The 21,576-nt window shown below is 40.8% G+C and overlaps 2 protein-coding genes across 5 annotated transcripts in view; one reads left to right on the top strand and one right to left on the bottom strand.

Annotated features, from left to right (window-relative positions):
* The first annotated feature begins 5 nt into the window (after positions 1–5).
* Positions 6–21,419, top strand: itgb1bp1 (integrin subunit beta 1 binding protein 1). 3 transcript variants are annotated; one of them, XR_004412065.1, is made up of 9 exons: positions 6–168; positions 2,082–2,163; positions 6,810–6,888; positions 7,126–7,262; positions 8,943–9,035; positions 12,583–12,732; positions 14,348–14,958; positions 21,299–21,308; positions 21,408–21,419. XR_004412065.1 is itself a non-coding variant. In XM_033021622.1 (8 exons), the coding sequence occupies exons 3-8, from the start codon at positions 2,092–2,094 to the stop codon at positions 14,417–14,419; spliced, it is 603 nt and encodes a 200-aa protein (XP_032877513.1). In that variant the 5' UTR covers positions 28–168; positions 870–921; positions 2,082–2,091; the 3' UTR covers positions 14,420–15,045. The 3 variants fall into 3 exon arrangements, 2 of the variants coding, with proteins under 2 accessions (XP_032877512.1, XP_032877513.1); XM_033021622.1 differs by lacking the exons at positions 21,299–21,308; positions 21,408–21,419 and adding an exon at positions 870–921 and having other exon boundaries at positions 28–168; positions 14,348–15,045; XM_033021621.1 differs by lacking the exons at positions 21,299–21,308; positions 21,408–21,419 and having other exon boundaries at positions 14,348–15,045.
* Positions 18,557–21,576, bottom strand: part of asap2 (ArfGAP with SH3 domain, ankyrin repeat and PH domain 2) — a 144,773-nt gene continuing 141,753 nt past the window's right edge. For both annotated transcript variants that reach the window (XM_033021619.1, XM_033021618.1), the window contains one exon: positions 18,557–20,280. In XM_033021619.1, the coding sequence (XP_032877510.1) occupies positions 20,206–20,280 (75 nt within the window). In that variant the 3' untranslated portion in view covers positions 18,557–20,205. The remainder of the gene's footprint in view (positions 20,281–21,576) is intronic.

The following is a 21,576-nucleotide window of genomic DNA, read 5'->3' on the forward strand; positions in this document are numbered from 1 at the left end:
TCCTCAGCTCCAGGGTCCGGTCCCGCCGCCGCCGCTGCCGCCGCTTCAGGAGGAGGAGGAGCCGCTGTTCAACAGCTCGGCCCTGTGTTTGAAGCGGGTCTCGGCCCTGTGTTTGAAGCGGGTCTCGGCCCTGTGTTTGAAGCGGGTCTCGGTGTTTCTGCTGATGTGGTGAGAAACCAGGTCTAATGCAAGAGTGTTTGTCGTCCCGTCTCAACCGGGGAGTTTAAACACAAACATCACCGTCTATATCTCTAGTCTCCCTCCCCTGACTCTCAGACTGAGGAGGGTCTCGACCCGAAACGTCACCTATTCCTCCTCCACAGATGCTGCTTGTCCCGCTGAGTTACTCCAGCTTGTTGTGTCTATCTTCCGTGTAAACCAGCATCTGCAGTTCCTTGCGGCACATCTTGTGTGATCTCTACCCGCCTATTTGAGGGCCGGGAGGGCAGCGTAGGCCAGGGGTGAGGACCAGGACGACCATGAGCAGAATTGCGAGAGAGAGTGAGCTCGGTTACAACATAGAATCAATTTGTCCGGAGCTAAGAGCTGGTGAGAGCGGGGACAGGACAGGACAGGACAGGACAGGACCGCTTCTGGCAACAAAGCCAGGGACCCGGCGAGGAACATGATGTTTTACATCTGTGTTGAGGCAATAGAATACAGTTTCTGGGGAAGAATCCTCTGAGGAAGAGTGATCATGAACTTTAAAGGATTAAATAAATGAATACACTTTTATATAAAAGTTACATAAATGAACTTGGAAACATTTTAAAGTGTGACCTTTAGTTATTGGATTTTAAAAGAATGGCATTTTAAGCTTAATATTCCGAATAAACTTGATATTGAGGATGTTTTCCCACACTTTATAGAACGAGGAACCACAATTTCAGACTAAGGAATTGTCCATTTAAGATGGAGACGGTATGCTATTTTATTTTTCTCTGAGGTCATGGACTTTTACCCCAGAGAGCTGTTGAGGTAAAAACATTGAATGTATTCAAGATTGAGAACGATTAATTTTTGGAATGCATTGGGGAACAGCTAGGAAAATGGAATTGAAAATAACAGCTTTCATTCATGATTTGGAATCATTAATGCATCACATTGATGCTTCAACGTTCATTTATTAGAATAAAATTTACCACCAAAGGCAAATGAAAACTTTGGCAAAGTATGTTCTAATGAGCTTCTCAAAGGAGAAAAGCAAGGTTTAGAGAGGGAAGTCCAGAGCCTAGGCTCTCAGCAAAGAGTGCAGACTAGAGAGAGTGGTTTATATCTAGTAAAGTGGGGGTCCAGAATTGGAGGAGCATGGAAATCTCATGGGAAAGAAGGAACCGACAGAAATGGAGAGAGTTGAGGACAGGAGGGATTGGAAAATATGGGTGAAAATCATAGAATTCTTCAATGGGAGATGGTATATGGCATCAAGCACAAATGCTGTGAATGAATAGGACTTATCAAGGGCACCGACAGCAAAGTTTTGCGAAGAGCAGAGCAAGTGGCCAGTGCATTGGAATTGTCGTCTAGAAAGAAAAGGCATGGAAAAAGATTTCAACAACTGATAAAAAGTCTTGGGTGGATCCAGACATAAATAAAGTAGAAACAAGCACCGTCACTGTAAAATTGGCTTGAAACTCATCTTTGGATCAAATGTGACATCAAGGTCACATTTTCGTCCAAACTGCGGATGGATTTTTAACTGAGACTATGAACATAGTGTAAAATGGATTTTGTAATTCTGACACAATTGTCCAGAATCGGAATCTCCTCATGCTGATCAACGCACCTAAGGAGTCCAATGAATCTCGACACTCTCATGCAGCTCACGAATAATTATGACAACGTTATAGAGAAGGAGCAATGCACATTCATGTAAAGTATATATTTGTATATTATTTGTATGAGTTGAGATTGAGGCACAGTTCCCTGTGCCTTCCCCCTCAATTCCATTGGTTTCAGCTCTCTATATTGATGACAATTTATTTAAATCTCGGGTATAATTAGTCATGTTGAAATAATATCATCCAGAGTCGATGATGTGTGACGAATGATGTTTTTCTGTTTATCTGATACATGTAAAGACGATGAGATATGTTTCGGAAAGGCAAGAAACGCCACAGCAGCAGCAGTTCTCAAGGCAGTGAGATCAGCACGAAGAGCAAGGTAGGTTTACACTGACACGGTAGACCCTTTATGCTTTGTTCATTGATGTCAAAGGGGTAATACTACATATTGTTGTTTTAATTTGTATTGCTATTACAAAAATAGTAATGGTGGTTAAAGAACTGTTTCTTATCTACCTGTAATGTTTGAAAGTAAAACAGTATGGTTTATAAGAGATCCAAGTACCCACATTTTCTGATGCCATATATAAGAGGTTGCTGTAGAATTTCCAGTACAATTTTATGGAAGATTTATATTTGCATGTTATTTGTGTAAATTGAGATTGAGTGGGTTATACAATAGACATTGCAAAGTAGGGTAGATCTGGACATGATTCTCACAGCAGCAGTGTTTAAAACCAGAGGTTAGAGTCAATGGATGACCATTCTGAACAGAAAATCGAGGTTTCTTCAGGGAATTCAATACCTGTACAACTCAATTTATTCAAAACAGAGATGGACAGATCTTTAGATACTACTGGACCAAGTGGGCCCCGTTCCTCCAACTTAATATTCCACCACTCACCCATAGCCCCCAACTGCGCAGGTGCGGCTGAAGGGTTTCCCGTTTTGATGCCAGAGATCCCTGTTGTGACGCGAGTCATGGCAACCCTCTCCCAACTACGCCACGCCATCCTTCTTCCTACCCCTACCTTCTCCATTCCCCCTCATCCCCAGCACTCCCTCCCCCTCCTCTTCACCTTCCCTCTTCTTTCCCCTCCTCCCCCCCCCTCACTCCCTCACCTCTCTCCCTCCCTCCCTCTCCTTTCCCCTACCCTCAGTCACTCCCTCCATAACCCATCTCCCTCCATAACCCATCTCCCCTCCCTACCCCCCTCCTCTCCATCTCTCCCTGCTCCCCCACTCCTCACTTCCCCCTATCTCACTCCACCACTGCCCTCAATCCCCCACTCCTCATAGCAAAAGGGTTTGATTCATAGCAAAAGGATTTGAGTATAGGAGCTTCATAGCAAAAGGATTTGAGTATAGGAGCAGGGAGGTCCTACTGCAGTTGTACAGGGTCACACCTGGAGTATTGCATACAGTTTTGATCTCCAAATCTGAGGAAGGACATTATTGCCATAGAGGGAGTGCAGAGAAGGTTCACCAGACTGATTCCTGGGATGTCAGGACTTTCATATGAAGAAAGACTGGATAGACTCGGCCTATACTCGCTAGAATTTAGGAGATTGAGGGGGGATCTTATAGAAACTTACAAAATTCTTAAGGGGTTGGACAGGCTAGATGCAGGAATATTGTTCCCGATGTTGGGGAGGTCCAGGACAAGGGGACACAGCTTAAGGATAAGGGGGAAATCCTTTAAGACCGAGATGAGAAAAACATTTTTCACACAGAGAGTGGTGAATCTATGGAATTCTCTGCCACAGAGAGTAGTTGAGGCCAGTTCATTGGCTATATTTAAGAGGGAGTTAGATGTGGCCCTTGTGGCTAAAGGGATCAGGGGGTATGGAGAGAAGGCAGGTACGGGATACTGAGTTGGATGATCAGCCATGATCAGATTGAATGACGGTGAAGGGCCAAATGGCCTACTCCTGCACCTATTTTCTATGTATCTATGTACTCCCCCCAACTTCCAGCCTCCCCACTTCCCTCCCTCTATCCCCCCTCCTCCCCCACTGCCCTCCTCTCCCTCAATCTCCCTCCGCCCCCACTCCCCCTCCCTCTATCTCCCCCCCCCCCCACTTCCCCCTCCTCTATATCCCCCCCCACCACCTCTCCTGTCCCCCACTTTCCCCTCCCTCACCCCACCCCCTCCTCTCCATCTATCCCCCTGTTCCCCCACTCCTCACCTGCACCCCTATCCCACCCCCCCACAATGAAAATCGTGTTTTTTCTTTAAAATAACCTAAACACAATGATAGCTGCTCCTGAACACATCATCAGTGATGTAACCTGGGGTCATTGGGTGTTTCGGGTCTTTCAACATCAGACACCCTCACCCAGGCGACCCAGCCGTGGTTGATCAGACCACGACTTGTGTTCAGGTGACATTCGCTCCTCCCCATGGACCTCCTCTCCTGATCCAGAGCCATCTCGAGGCCTTCTCCGCTGCCTCTGTGGTGTTCTTGATGGCCCTTCTCCTCGCCACTCCATTGATGCCCAGTGCACTCAAGGCTTTGTAGAGCGATTGCCCTGCAAAACTTCTGCAGCCAACCTCGATGGGCATACACCTTGCCTTCCAGCCCTGCTTGCGGCAGTCTATGACCAGTTCTTCATATTTGGCCATCTTCCTCTCGTGGGCCTCCTACAGACGGTCCTCCCACGGCACTGTCAGTTCCAACAAGACGATGTTTTTGGTCGCCTCTGAGACCAGGAGGATATCTGGCCTCAGGGTGGTCGTGGCAATGTGCTGTGGGAACTTCAGCTGTTTCACCAGGTCTACGGAAAGCTGCCAGTCCTGCGCAGTTGCCAGGATTCCTGATGGATTCCTGGCTGCTGTGGTTCTTGGCAGCTGCACTCCGGCCTTCACGAAGGTGATCATCTGGGTGGTGGGGCGTTCTCGTCTGCAGCTGCTGATTCCCATGCTGATGGTTTCTGCAATGGATTTGAGAACCTGGTCGTTGTTGTCCACAATAAATTATAAACATTGCACTGTCAAATTCACTTCTACCATTGCAGAGACTGGAAATAGTGAGATTATTGCATTCAGACACTGGTACCTTGATGCTTTTGTTACCTTGGTGATGTTAAGTTGTGCCAAAAGCATCTGTTCTGAATTTTCGGCGATTGGTTGGGATGCTTCAAACTCCTGGCAAGGGAAATCAGTCCAGAGATTTTTACTCCTGCCCGCCATCTACTGACCGTTATGGGAAAATGCATGTGTGTCCAGGTGAAGACTGATGTCTGTCTTTTTGATGGATTCGCTTAGTGATCTGAACAGGTATCCCAGGAAATATTTCTCACCAAGTATTGGTGACTTCAGGAAAGAAAATTAGGGATTTTTAAATGAGTTCAATATCAATTGGCTTGTCTTTTATAAAAATAAAAAAAATGACATTTGGCTACAGTCTTAATTTGAAAATAATATTCATATATTATGCCCCAAAATAGAATGTCTATTGAAAACATGGGGACAGACACTGGGCTCAGTTGGTTTGGTGGTTATTACTTGAAGTTTTGCTGAGATGCTCAATGTCTAGTGCACTCCATCCCTTGAGGTATTAAATATAGGACAACATTATGGGGGACCCCTTCCACCCCAGCAACAGACTGTTCCACTGCTATGGTCAGGCAAACACCTCCGCTGTCATGCTGTGAAAACAGAGAGGATGAGAAGGAGTTTCTTCCCACAGGCCATTTGGACTAAACTCTCATCTCACCAGGGACTAACTTACTGTACCAATTTACTGTTGTGTTGTCTTTTTTAAATCGCTGTTTTTTTCTCACAATATGTAATTACTGATTCTGTTCTGTAGTTTTTTTTGCACAATCCGTAAGCATTGCCACTTTTCATTTCACTGCACATCTCATATGCGTATGTGACAAATAAACTTGACTTGAGATTTATTGACAGTTGCAATTAGGAAATATTGATTCCTATCAAACATTGAAGGCCCACCTGTGTTTACATTGATATAGCACGATTAACATTCCCAAGTACTTTGTCAAACATTATCAAATGAAAATTAGATTATGTTACGGCAGATGACCAATGGCTTGTTCTACATGATGTATTTTAAAGAATGTGTTAAAGGAAAGAAGTGTAACAAGGCTGGTCAGACTGGTCCCTGAGATGGTTTATCCTCTAAGGAGAGATCAAACAGATCTCTATGCACTTTTAAGTTTCAAAGAATGACAGATGATCATATGCATAGAATTTTTTTTATGAGACTTGGCAGAATAGATGCGGACATATTTCCTCTGCATAAATAAGACATTTCTTAACCCTGACAATGACGAATCTTTAGAATTCTCTTGTTGAGTATATTTAGAGTTGAATAGGTGTTTAGATATTAAAGGAATCAAAGAATATGGGGTTAGTGTAGGGAACTGTTGACATGAAAGATTTTACTGAATGATGATGTGGGAGCAGAGGGCCAAATGGCCCAATTCTCCTTCTTTCCCGTTCCAAACCTCTAAATTTAAGTTGTAGAAGTGAAGTAAATGAGTGATGTGCTAATAGCCATTACTCATTTAGTCGATCTTCAAATAATGCAATATGGAATATTCTCTCCACATTTATGAAAATATTAATGCTCCCCTTCTCTTGGTTTTGCTTTTTATAATCTGGTTCTAATAACCATATAACAATTACAGCACGGAAACAGGCCATCGCGACCCTTCTAGTCCGTGCCGAACACGTATTCTCCCCTAGTCCCATATACCTGCGCTCAGACCATAACCCTCCATTCCTTTCCCATCCATATAACTATCCAATTTATTTTTAAATTATAAAAACAAACCTGCCTCCACCACCTTCACTGGAAGCTCATTCCACACAGCCACCACTCTCTGAGTAAAGAAGTTCCCCCTCATGTTACCCCTAAACTTCTGTCCCTTAATACAAGTGCCATTTGGATAAAGATAAATTGGGATGCAAGATATTGTTTCAGTGGGTCTCTAATGTTGCAGTTGTGAATTTATAAATGTAAATATCTCAACATCACTCGTGTCTTTTCTTCTCAGTCAGTAGATTCCAGTCTGGGTGGCCTTTCAAGATCCAGTACGGTGGCTAGCCTTGACACAGATTCCACAAAGAGTTCAGGTATTGTACTACAATTCCTTGGTTTTGTACAGTAAGATTAAGGAAGCACTGCATATAAGTAGCACATTTCACACGTCTCATTCGAATTTTCCAGGTGCTGCAATGCTAATTAAGGAATTAAGTATACTTACTGTTGAAATTTATGTTAATTTTGCATGATTTAAAATAATACTGTGACTTTATCATTACTAATCATTGCAACAAAAATTAAACAATGGTTATGCATTTTGATTGCAGGTCAGAGTAACAGTAACTTTGACACGTGCAATGAATTCCGAGTGAAGTATTTGGGTGCTATCGAAAACTTAAAAGCCAGTTTAGTCGAATGTCTTCAAGGACCACAAGATTTGATTAATTATATTGATTTGGCACAGGTATAGTAATGACATTTTAAAGAATATTTGTTAACTTGTTCCCCATGAATATTTACTTTTGCATAATTTCAATACCTGTGGGGCAAGAGAGAGTTTTAGTTCAATGACCTATTTTCTGAAACATTAACTGTTGTTTTCTCCACTGGTGCTGCCTAACCTGATGAGCATTTCCAGCAATTTCCATTATTTTTAATTTAGTATTTTGACAGTATTCTCATCACTTCCATCCATAGAAATGTGCAAGATGATGCCAGAGATCAGTCAGGAACAGGCTGGGTGTATATCGAAAATTAAGACCCTTCAAATGACCAAATACTTAATGAGCGGTTTTGATTACCAGTGAGCATTTCCACATATGGGCAATATATAACCTAATCAGTTCAAACCAGTTATTCGGTTAAAAATAATGCTTACCAGTGATCTTGTGATTGGGAAAAGGTAGAATTTACTAACATAATGAATAGTTGAAGCAAAAGAAAAGGTTATTTTAGGTTTATTTATTCAGTTCACATAACTAAGTTTGAGGGAGAGGGAAATAGACAATAGGTACAGGAGTAGGCCATTCGGCCCTTCGAGCCAGCACCGCCATTCAATGTGATCAAGGCTGATCATCCCCAATCAGTACCCCATTCCTGCCTTCTCCCCATATCCCGACTCCGCTAGCTCTCTCTTGAAAGCATCCAGAGAACCTGCCTCTACCGCCCTCTGAGGTAGAGAATTCCGCACTCACCACTCTCTGTGAGAACGTGTTTCCTCATCTCCGTTCTAAATGGCTTACTCCTTATTCTTAAACTGTGGCCCCTGGTTCTGGACTCTCCCAACATCAGGAACATGTTTCCTGCCTCTAGCGTGTCCAAACCCTTAACAATCTTGTATGTTTCAATGAGATATCCTCTCATCCTTCTAAACTCCAGAGTGTACAAGCCCAGCTGCACCATTCTCTCAGCATAAGACAGTCCCACCATCCCGGGAATTAACCTTGTAAACCTACGCTGCACTCCTTCAATAGCAAGAATGTCCTTCCTCAAATTAGGGGACCAAAACTGCACACAATACTCCAGGTGTGGTGTCACTAGGGCTCTGTACAACTGCAGAAGGACCTGTTGCCAACAACTGCTTAGCGTTTTTTTAATGCCAGAACTGGTTGGTGCTCAAAAACATACAGCATTTTAGAAATTCTACACAGAGCCCACGTTTGTTTTCATTGAATAGAAATGAATGGGGTGAGAGTTCGCTATTATTGTTTCTTCCAAATTTGAGGTTGAAACGCTGTCCAGTTTTATTGAAGAATCACATTTGGATTCCTCAGGTCTTTTTATTGTCCAAAATTGAATATTAGTGGTTTTATTCAGCAAAAATGAAGTATTATTGTGCATTTGTTTTTTAGATCTCAGCAAATTGTGGGAGGAACTCAGTTGGCCAGGCAAAATCCCTGGGTGCAAATGGAGACAATGCTTTATGCCAGGACTCTTCTTTTTAGTTTGTACAGCAGTTTGGTTTTGTCTCAAGAAGGGCCCCGACCCAAAATGTGTCTCCATTACCGTCCACAGATATTGCCTGGCCTGTTGAGTTCCATCAGCACTTTGCTTTTTGTTCATTATTCCAGTTTCTGCAGCCTCTTGTGCCTCCATCTGTTTTTGTTGTCAGATTTCTCTCAATTGTCTGCTCTTTTTATTACAGCAATATGGAAAGCTACCATTTACTCCATCAGAAGAGGAGTGTATTTTGTGCGTTTCTAAATATGGTATCAAAGTTGCATCCTCTGATCAGTTTGTAAGTAGATTAATGTTTCCTGTCCATTTTGTTATAACATGATAAACTACGAGAAGTAGAAAAAAAAGAGATCAATGTTTAAAACAGTAATCACTTTGTGATGGAGCATGAGTTTGAGATTTCCCTGATGCATGATACAGATTTTTAGACTTGTCAAGTACACTAGTGTTTCCTACCAACTGCAATTTTAAACTTTAAATCTGGCAGGGAGAGAGAGCGAGCAAATTATTATTTAAAAAATCTTGGACTGAAGTGATATGATTACCTGATGCACTCCTAAAAGCCAATTACCATCAAATACCCAAGTAGAGACTTGTGTGTGCTGACAGCAATTTTAGGAAAAAAACTTCTTCCCACATTAGCAACAATATATGTAAGAATTGTTGTACTATTTCCAGGTAACGGCCATAGAGATCTTGTTAACTCTTCTGTTTCTGTATATGTCACAAGGAAAATGCAGCTGTTCCAGTTACAATTTGTTAATATTATTATTTTTCTCTATACAAGTTCTGTCTAAGTTCACAATTTTTGTGCATCATCTATAGAATATTAAAAAAACTGATCGTGCACAACCGAAGTCTTATTGCTGAATTCAAAAGTAGCAAATTTAAAGCCTAAATGCAATTTTTGGATGGTGAAAGTGACAGGAGATAAATTCATGATTTGGAAATGTGGCATAAGACAGTTTTAATTCACCACAAGAAAACTGTTGATTCTCAAAGCATTTCTGCCAAATGGAGTTATTAGGATAAACATTTAAATTCATAGATCACAGGATTTGATAGGGGGAAAAAGAAACCAAAATGAATGCTTTGCTTTAAATCTCATGGGAGGACACGAGTTTAGTTATAATTCTGGATGAACAAACCAAAGTTCTTAAATTAAAATATGCTGTAAAATTATTTTCAATAATTTATGGGTTGCAAGAACACCTAGAGAAATTTGCAAACAAATCCGGGCCCATCATAACTAAAGGGAGATAACACATAAAGCTTTATCATCCATAAAAATCGTAAGAATATTTTGAATGGAATGAAAGGATTCACAGATGATCATGAATAAATTTATAAAATGATAAATTAACAATATCAATATTTGTGTTTTACCCACAAGGGATGTTCAAAGATATAGATTTAAATAACCGAGGGTGCCTTCATTTACTGATTTTGTAATAGCACTGGAGGCAGTAGATGTTCTATATTTTAAGCACAATGGGAGGAGAATAACATAGTCTCACTCACCACACCACAGAAAGTCAAGTCTTGTCTGCTGTACTTTAATAGCACAAAGTATTGCTAGTCAACCTCTGACACTGAAAATCAGCCACAAGTATGAAGTTTAATTTCAGGTTTCTTAAATTGGCTTAATTCAAACAACTTACTTTACCTTATCTCAAACACCATCATGGGCTTCATGTCCTCCCAAGCCTTCAACCTCATCGTTCCCAGCCCCGCACGGCCCGATTTTACCTTCTCCCCAAAATCCACAAACCTGACTGTCCTGGCAGACCTAATTTCTCTGCTCATTCTTGTCCCACTGAACTTATTTCCACATACCTCGACTCCATCCTATCCCCCCCCCGGTCAAATCCCTCCCTACCTATGTCCAAGACATCTTACACACTCTTCATCTCCTCCATGACTTCCGTTTTCCAGGCCCCCACTCCCTCATCTTCACCATGGATGCCCAATCACTCTACACCTCCATCCCCCATCAGGAGGGTCTTAAAGCCCTCAGTTTCTTCCTCGACCACAGAACCAACCAATCCCTGTCTACAAATACTCTCCTCCGCCTAGCTGTGCTGGTCCTTACCCTCAACAACTTTTCCTTTGACTCCTCCAATTTCCTAAAATCCAAGGCGTAGCTATGGGCACGCGCAGGGGCCCCAGCTATGCCTGCCTCTTTGTAGGGTATGTCGAACAATCCTTGTTTGAGGCGTACCGTGGCCCTATCCCCAAACTCTACCTCTGTTACATTGACGACTGCATTGGTGCTACCTCCTGCACCCATGCAGAACTCACTGACTTAATCCATTTCACCACTAACTTCCATCCAGTACTAAAATTCACCTGGGCCATTTCCGACATCTCCCTACCATTTCTAGACCTCACTATCTCCATCGCAGGTAACAGACTACTGACCGACATCTACTACAAACCCACTGACTTTCATGGCTATCTGAACTACACTTCTTCCCACCCTGCTTCCTGTAAGGACTCGATCTCCTAATCCCAATTCCTCCGTCTATGCCCAGGATGAGGTGTTCCAAACCAAAGCATCGGAGATGTCCTCATTCTTTAGGGAACGGGTGTTTCCCTCTTCGACTATAGATAAGGCTCTCGCCAGGGCCTCCTCTGTATCCCATAGCTCTGCTTCACTCACCATTCCCCCACTCATAACAAGGATAGGGTCCCCCTTGTCTTCAACCTCCACCTCACCAGCCGTCACATGCAACAGATAATCCTCCAACATTTTCGCTACCTCCAATGGGTTCCCACCACTGCTCACATCTTCCTATCTCCTCCCCTTTCGGCTTTCCGCAGAGACTGCTCCCTCCGCAACTCCCTAGTCAATTTGTCCCTTCCCACCCAAACCACCCCCTCCCCTGGTACTTTCCCTTGCAACCGCAGAAAATGCTACACTTGTCGCTTTACCTCACCCCTTGACTCCATCCGAGGACCCAAGCAGTCTTTCCAGGTGAGGCAGAGGTTCACCTCCAACCTTATCTATTGCATCCGCTGCTCTAGTTGTCAGCTGTTCTACATCGGTGAGACCAAGTGTAGGCTTGGCGATCGCTTTGCCCAACACCTCTGCTCGGTTCGCACTAACCAACCTGATCTCCTGGTGGCTCAGCACTTCAACACCCCCTCCCATTCCGAATCCGATCTTTCTGTCCTGGGCCTCCTTTATGGCCAGAGTCCCACTGCAAATTGGAGGAGCAGCACCTCGTATTTCGCTTGGGCAGTTTACACCCAATTCATAAATTGTCTCTTTACTCCAGATTTCCTCATAAGACGGGTAAAGCAAATGCGTCATTTAATTGACAAAACATTGTAAATAACCATGTATTTTATTGATTAATCCGAACAAAATGAGAGGAAAATCATGCTTGACTAATCTTGTGGAATTTTTTGAAGATGTGACAAGTAAAATGGATGAAGGGGAGCCAGTGGATGTAGTGTATCTAGACTTTGATAAGCTCCCTAGTCAATTCGTCCCTCCAGTGGTATGAACATTGACTTCTCCAATTTCAGGTAGTCCTTGCTTTCTCCCAGCCAGGAAAAAAAAAATTCTCAAACCCCTTTTGTCTTAAAAATACAAAGATTATGAAATAAAAAATTGATCATCATGTTCTCATCGCAATTAAGGGTGGTTAAAGTGCTGGCCTTGCTAGTGTTCACCATATTCTAAGAATGAATAATGTTAAGAAAATCGCTTTGAATTGAGTTATGAAAATATAAATACATTTCTCTTTAAAAATAAAAATTGTAAAGATAATCAAGCGATCTAAAAGGAAAATTGTTTTTTCTAACTTTTTTTTTGGCAGGACATTGTGCACAGGCATCCATTGTATTTAATAGTGCGAGTGATCTGTTATGATGATGGGCTCGGGATGGGAAAAAGCCTCCTAGCTATAAAAACCACCGATGGAAACCAGACAGAGTACAGTATCTGCCTGTATCAATGCAATAGCTTGGTGAGAAACAGTTTGGTAATAGTCTTAACAACCCCTCTTCATTTCCCCTCCCCACTTCCTGTGCTTGTTTTACAGTATGCTTATTTACAGGAGTGATTTAACAATTAAATCAGTCCAGGAACCACAGTTTCACTTGTAACAAGTTGGTCTAAATGTACACTTCCTTTTTGTTTGGTACATTCATTGAACTGGTGCCTTGTGCATTTTGAATGAGCTAATACAAAGTTATTCATGTCATAAGTTACTGAATGGCACAGTTTGATTATCCCTCCCTGTTTGGCAACTAATTGTGATTCCTCAGAACCATCTGCAAACACTTTTTTAGTTCATACATAGGAAGTGAATTCATGCATAGGAATCAGGGGCTGATTAGGGAAAGTCAGCATGGTTTTTGTACTTGGGAAGTCATGTCATCTTTGAAGAAGTAACTAAAAGGATTGATAAGTGCAAAGTGATATTTGTCTTTATGGACTTCAGCAAGGCATATGATAAGGTACCCCATCTTAGGCTGCTGAGGAAGGTTAAATTGCATGGAATCCAGGGAAAACTAGCCAAACGGATAGAGAATTGTATCGTGAAAATAAGCCGAGGTTGATGCCGGAAGTTTTTCAGACTTAATGGCTGTGACTAGTGGTGTGCCTCAGGGATCAGTGCTGGCAAGAGTATTGTTTGTGGTTTATATTAACAATTAGGATGAGAATGAACAAGTAACAATTTGTAAGTTGGCAGTGACACAAAAGTGGTTGGCTCCGTAAATAGTGAAGATGGTCAACAAAAATTGGAACAGGATCTTGATCAATTGGGCTGAAGAATGGTTAATGGAGTTTAATACAGATAAGTGTGAAGTATTGCATCTTGGGAAGTCAAACCAGGGCAGGGCTGACTTCAGAGTGACTGACAGGGATCTAAGAGTGCAGATACATAGTTCCTTGAAATGGTATCAAAGGTAGATAGGGTAGTCAAGAAGGCTTTCTGCAGTCATCAAGGCCTTCATCAGTCAGAGTATTGAGCATAGAAATTGCGATAGACCATTTGGCTCCAACCTGCTGCCATATAACCGGCATGAGGTGGAGAGATAGGTGTACAGGTACGGATTAAAGAGGCATAAAGAAACTATTGCTCTCCTCTTCCTCTCATTACACTAAAATGCTATATGTACATGGCTGACAGGGTAATAAAGACAGTTTCTGGGGGAAAAGGGACCAATTAAATTTTGTTCTCTCTCCCAACTTTGTCTGCAATCCATGACCCACCTCACTAACTGCCATCTCATCAGAAAGCATTCTTTTAATGTAAGTTAACTAAGCTATTTAATTGATGCAAGGTACTCAAAGTTGGGGATGAGCAAGAGTACAGAATTGGAGGAATAGAAATGTAAAGGTTATGTCCAGGAGGTTACTGAGACAGAGCAAACCAGCAGAGGGAATTGAATAGTTCAAGAATTTTTAATTCTAGTGAATGTCATTAAGCCAAACCATTTTATTTTTATCATAAAACAGGTTTATGCATTTTCTTAACGAAAATTGCTTAACAAACCTAGAAAATATTTTAGATAAAATTATAATTAAGGTAGCCAAATAGACTAATTTAACAACTCTTGTCTTTTGGGTTACAGGAACAAGCTCAAACAATCTGCAAAATCCTATCCACTGCTTTCGATTCAGCACTTTCATCAGATAAATCCTGATAATTGCCTAAAATATCATTAATTTTTCTAAATTAGGATTCTTAACTTATGACATACACTCTGGTTTATTCCTTGTTGCAATCACAACTGCTGCTGTTTGTCTGTGAAGGAGTGACACATTTTATAGTTTGAGACCTGCAGATTCCAGCATTCATGTTTTTAGCAAAACTAAAAATAATGGACTTCAACAACAAAAATAATCCCTAATTTTGGTTAATATAGTACACACAATCTTCAATGCCGAGTGATTACTGTGGCAATTGTCTGCATAGTAATGAAGTAGATATGATTTATTAAAAATAAGATTGTCACCGAAATGTAACTAAACCATGAACATTTGTATTGGAAACTTGCTTATTAAATATGGAACTGTGACATTTTCATTTGGCTTTTGTAATCTTAGATTGAGGATTATACCATGCAATGTTATGGAATATCAGCATTAATAGTAATAACTCCCATATGTACATTAAATATAAACTTTTTAAGCCAAAAATCAAATATTGTAGGTTAATGTTATCCAAGTAATGACATTGTATGTCTGCAAAGTGTTCCCTGCTTATTTATATACAGTTTGAGTACAATGTGTTATCAAATTGAAACTGCAATAAAACAAATACAGAAAAGGTGTATTGCTCTACTTTGTTACCACAGAAGTTACAAAAATATGTACGTGGACATCCAAAATGTAATTTTCATTGACTCATCATTGTAATGAAGTATTATGTTACAATCAATAAGACAAACAAAACGGCCTTTTTAGCCATCTGCAGTGGAAATTAGTCCCTCAAGGTCAAAAGTATTATTATTTGTATCAAGTCTGATTTCTCCAGGTGGAAAAAATGGGGAACGGCAAACTATGGTTTTGAGGGGCATCTCAATTAGGTAATAATCAATAGCAAACATTTTAAATAAATATTAATAAAATTACAAATGAAAACAAAAAGTGCTTGAAACGGAAAGAAAGTCAAGCAGCAGATGTGGAGAGAGAAACAGAGTCCCAGACCATCAGATCTGGAAAAGTCATCTGAATGACACATTTGGACATTAGGTGAGAACAATTCACTTGTGGTAACTAACAATTAAGATGCAAAGATGTCCAGTAACTTGGAATACATTGAATGGTTATATATCCAATGCAAACTGAGAGCAGCCTTTAAACACCTAACACCAACACAGACAGCTTGAGTGCACTTATTGGAACAGTGCTGCTCAACAGCTGGAAGTTCATATCCAGCAAAGCAAAAAGTGGCAGGAAAGACATGACATACACATTCTGCATCATCACATTTGTCAGGTAAATGTCTAAAATCATGCAGGGCATGTTTCGCAACAAAAGCTAGTCGTCAACTATGACCATCTGCAGATGGCAGACTCAAATGGAAAGCTTGGCATTGAGCCTCTCTGTGGGGAGCAGGGGTAGAAAGGACACCCTGAACGGTACCAAAATGCTTTGGCAGCTCGAGAGCAATTGGTGGAGTGGGAATGGAAATATTTAAAAGTGAGACCAGCAGCACAGGCAAATACTTTCTGGTTTCCCGTACACTTGAGTATGGCCCTTATACAGTGCTGTATTTTCCCAATGCCAAACCTGTGCTCATCATTTGAGAGCAGTGTGACTTGGATGGACAGTGGATGGCCATCAATGAAGGGAGGTGGTTAGAAAACTACACCTCACAAATGTGTCCCATGTCTTCAGGATGGTGGAAAAATCATTGCAAGTAAGAAAACATTTGACAACTTGTTTTTTTTTTTTGTTCAAATGGACGAGTTCCAAGATTACAGTTAAGATGATTTTAAAGGAAATTAACCAGGTAAACTATGCTTCAATACGACAAGAATCAAATGCTTTGCTACGTTTAGGAGATATATTTCAGTTTTAAATATTAACTAATCCATGCGGTACGTAAAACAAACTAACAGCCAATGTAGCTTTAGCACTGCTGGATTTCATCTTCCCAGTGCACTCACCTAATGTGATTCAAACACACTATTAATACGCCTGGAATGTCATTATTGACAAAACTGACAATTAAGCATGTACCATGCATTTAAAGATTTGTTTCAACCCAGTTTAAAAGTATGTAAAAGCTTTATTATATAATGAATATTTTTGTCAAAATATTAACTAGCAAGTGCAGAAGCCGCTCCATTGTCAAAGGTCAAGTCAAGGATCAATGATTTCATATTTTCATATTTCAACTGTTTCAGAAATGCCAGTGAAGAGTTTGGGCCAATGGTATGATGCAAAGCTCAAGGACACCGAGCAGTTTGAACAACTGAAAAAGTATACCATCATGTACATAGCTCGCATCAACAAGACCTTGCTACCAGGAACACTCAAGCTGTGGTGCTTCCAATTTGGCATACTACCAAGAATTATGTGGCCTTTAACTATTTACGAAATCCCCATTAACAAAGTGGAAAAGCTGGAAAGAATGATCAGCACACATGTGAAACAGTGGCTTGGACTTCCACGATGCTTAAGTGCTATCGGACTGTATGGGAGTGGAAAATTGGAATTACCCATTGCAGGGCTTGTGGAAGAGTTCAAATGCACTAAAGCAAGGTTGGTCATGACCCTTACTGAATCTGAAGATACTGTTATTCGAACAGTGGTAACGAGGAGGAAGTGGACACCATCTGAAGCCGTTCAGAGTGCTAAGTCTGCTCTTCATTTCCGGGATGTGGTTGGCCAAGTCCAACACGGGAGAGCCGGGCTCGGGCTCGTCCCAAAAGCTCCTCAATGACACAAGGCAACATCAGTGCAGAAGAGACGGCTCGTGGTGGAGGAGGTGAGAAGACGGGAGGCAGAGCGACACGCCAAGGCCGTCTCAATGGCCAACTGGGAGAGCCTGGAAAAGAAGAAACTCAGCTGGCGTGACATCTGGCAAATGGATGGATCTCGGCTAAGTTTTGTCATCAGAGCCACTTATGTTGTTCTACCATCACCCCAGAACCTGAAGCAGTGGATCGGAGAAGATCCCGCTTGCTCCCTTTGCCAAGCACCTGCATCACTAAGGCACATTTTAACAGGATGCACTATGAGCCTCAGCCAAGGGTGTTACACTTGGCGGCATAACCAAGTTCTCAGACAGCTGGCATCAATCCTGGAACAGAGGCGAACGATCACAAATGTTTCCCCACCCACATCGGCAGGAAATATCTACTTCACAACATTTGTACCAGCAGGCCAACCTCCAGAGCACAAGATAACATCAATGGATGCAAGCATTCTGCAGCCTGCTCGGGATTGGAAAATCTAAGTGGACTTAGAAAAAAGGCTTGTGTTTCCCCCAGACATTGTGGCTACAACACTCAGGCCAGACATGGTCCTGTGGTCCACAACAGCCAAGTTGGCATACGTTGTGGAATTGACAGTTCCATGGGAAGATGGTGTTGAAGAAGCTTATGAGAGGAAAAAGACCAAGTATTCTGGCAACTGAAGCTTCCCAGAATGCCCGGAAGACCAAGATTTTCCCTGTCGAAGTGGGATGCAGGGGATTTGTTGCTACATCTATGACCAGTCTATTAAAGAAAATGGGGGTGAGGGGTCACTCCCTCCAACAAGCAATCAAGTCATTATCAAATTCTGCAGAAAAAAGCAGCAATTGGATTTGGATCAAAAGGAGAGAGAACAATTGGGCTGCAAGATGAAGACAGGAGGGTATGGAACTGAGGGGGTGTAACTGGGACGCCAGGTATCACCGTTGAGCTCTCTGGAGATGTTGTGGGCTTATCAATGAAACGTCAAAGAAGGAGGGTCCCCACCTGATGACCCCGATGACGTACCTACCCTACCTTTCACCATTCCTATCCCACTGCAAATAGCAAGTGTGCCGACTTATTACAGGGATTGAAACATCAAGTCCTATTAGCTCTACAGCAGAAACTGATAATGGACATTTGCTGTGCTTCTGAAGTATACACTTAGCTGCATAGTGTTTTTTATTTTTGAGTTTGTGTTGTCAGTTCTTTAAATTGATCTCAATGTGAAGTTTCAAAATGCAGTATATACCCAGGGAAAAAAAGTTTTTTTATCTGAGCTGATTTTAGTGAGCAAAACAACAATTTTGTCCATTGAACATAACTAAACTGGAGAAGAAATATGGGTAAATAGGTAATTAGACACACGTCTCACAATTTTACTCTTTAATGAAATAAAACTGATTTCTCGCAAACCTTCTGAGTAGCAAAATGATAGTTAATAACCAAAGCAAACTATCTTGATGCATCGGATGGATTTTTAAACACCTTTTTAACCTTATTTTGTACAGTATTTCACCAGAAGCCTCAAATAGCAGATTTACTGGGCTTCATGTTCAAAATATGCACTATAGACCTGCATTACTTACGAAGGCTTTGGTTTAATAACAGTTTATTGTATTTGTGAATTAATTCTAATGTTAAAACTGGGATATACAGTACATTACACATATCTAATTGTCAATCAATGCAATGAAATGTAAAGGTATAGGACTTAACATTTACAATATATATAGTGTTGCTCTGCAACAAATACCAAGTTTGTCATATCTGTATCAATTTTACACTACATCCTAAACAGGATTTATTTTCGGCTCTGAGTACTACTCACAGACAATGACATGAGAGCAAGGTTTTCCCTGTCCAGAGGTTTTTATGATTCTATTAGTCACTCAAAGAAAGCAATAGACCTGAATGATGTCAACATCTTCAATATTAATTTGTATTGCATACAAGAGTTAATAACCTGCTTTTTGACAATAATTACAGCCACATGTGTAAATAGTGATAGGCTACAATTTTTAATTGTATTGCTGGACCAAAATAATTTTCAAATTTGCATTCCTATGCAATGGAATTAAGAACATCTTTTAAAAAGAAAGATTGTAACAAATCTAAGAATTTAAAATACTAATTTTTCAAAACTAGCTATTAAGTATTTGAGATGAAGGTTTACTATAAATGTTTTGCACAGTACTATTTTTCCATATATTTTCTCAAATTATTTTGTCCTTAATAATAAAGATTCAATAATTCCGTGCAGCCTTTTAAAAAATAAGTCTGCAGCAAACATCGAATTTTTTTTCCAAAATGATTTAGCAAGTTAAACACTATTTTGGATTAAACTATTTAATGCTAACACTAGGACTGTACAAAATATATAGTGGATCCCCATGATCATGTATGTATTTCCATGACTAATTTCTCACGAAGAATAGCTCTTGGATATTATAGCTGTTCATTAGCTGCCTTTTGAAAAATAGTCATACTTACAACATAGAATCCCATGTTTAAGAACGGTTAGGAAAATTACAGGAATTAAATTTTAAAAATCAGTATGGAAACAAGTATTACTTTAGATTAATAGTGGTGTTTTAAGGCTTTATGCAAGTTACAAAGTTCACCAAAACAGCATGCTTTCTAAAGTCATTACCTGATTTGTGGATTATATTATATAATCTTTAAAAACTTCTTGTGTACTCCAATTTTGCTGCACTGTTGATGCTACCTATTTTTAACATTTTAATTGCGTTAGTGATGCGAGTGATTCACTATCCAAAGATAACATTCTTTTCATTCCCAAGTACCTACATGCACCATAACAAATTGACAGATGTGAGAAGTCTACAATTTATAAAATGAATCTCCAGTTGTACTGAAAGTGCAAAAACTTTAACAAGAATACACATTTCATCTTCCAGATAAGAAGTGATTTGGCTATCGAGCTAAAAAATTGCATTCCTTGTCATCAGGGTGTGGTACCATGCTTAAATTGTTTCTTTCCACGTCCAAAAGGGAGCTCAGTCAGCAACGAAGTGCACAAAAGTCACTGGGAACACACCCCTTCGCTTTGGGTCTCCTTCAATGTGACCAATCTAAAGTAAAACAAAGATTTCAGTATATTCACAAAAACAGGTGTTACAGAGTAATAATTATATTATAGATAGACACAAAGTGCTGGAGTACCTCAGCAGGTCAGGCAACATCTCTGGAGAAACAGGATGGGTGAAGTTTTGGGACGGACCCTTCTTCCTCAGAGATGCTGCCTGACCCACTGAGTTACTCCAGCACTTTGTGTCCCTCTTTGGTATAAACCAGTATCTGCAGTTCCTTTCTACACAATAATTATATTATGTTTATTACACAACTTCTACAGGTGCACAGTAGAGAGCATGCTGACGGGTTGCATCGTGGTTTGGTTCGGCAACTTGAGGGCTCAGGAGCGGAAAAGACTACAAAAAGTAGTAAACACTGCCCAGTCCATCATCGGCTCTGACCTCCCTACCATCGAGGGGAACTATCGCAGTCGCTGCCTCAAAAAGGCTGGCATCATCATCAAGGACCCACACCATCCTGGCCACACTCATCTCCCCGCTACCTTCAGGTAGAAGGTACAGGAACCTGAAGACTGCAACGTCCAGGTTCAGAAATAGCTGCTTCCCCACAGCCATCAGGCTATTAAACTGAACTGAAACAAATCTCTGAACACTAATAGACCATTATCTATTTGCACTTTATCTGCTTATTTATTGATGTGTGTATATATTTATATAATGGTGTATGGATACACTGATATGATATGTTCTGTATTCGTGCCTGCTATATTCCATTGTGCCGATGCAAAGCAAGAATTTCATTGTCTTATCTGGGACATATGACAATGAACTCTCTTGACTTGACCTGACAATTGTTAAACTGTCATCAATGAGATATTGTGAAAAAATAAAATTAGAACATCTAAGATATTATTGAAAAATGATCTAAATAATAATGAAATTCTTACTAACAATAAACAATGGTTTTTGTACCACACTAGTTCAGAGAAGTATTATTAAATTTTAAATCCATTTCATTAGCAGCAGCAGCAGCAATCATTAGTTTAAGTTTTTTTAGTTTTAGTGTTGTAGCATATTAACAGGCCTTTTGGTCCACCAGGTCCACACCAACCAATGATCATCTGTACACTAGTTCTATCGTACACACCAGGGACCATTTACAGAAGCCAATTATGTCTTTGGAATGTTGGAGGAAACCGGAGCACCCGGAAAAAGACAGGAGAATGTACAAACTCCATACAGACAGCACTCGTAGACCGGATCAAACCCGGGTTTTTGACACTGTAAGGCAGCAACTCTACCAAGGCGCCCCAGTCATATTCTGAATGTTTGCAT

The sequence above is a fragment of the Amblyraja radiata genome, chromosome 5 (assembly GCF_010909765.2).
Source record: "Amblyraja radiata isolate CabotCenter1 chromosome 5, sAmbRad1.1.pri, whole genome shotgun sequence".
NCBI classification, from domain to species: Eukaryota; Metazoa; Chordata; class Chondrichthyes; order Rajiformes; family Rajidae; genus Amblyraja; species Amblyraja radiata.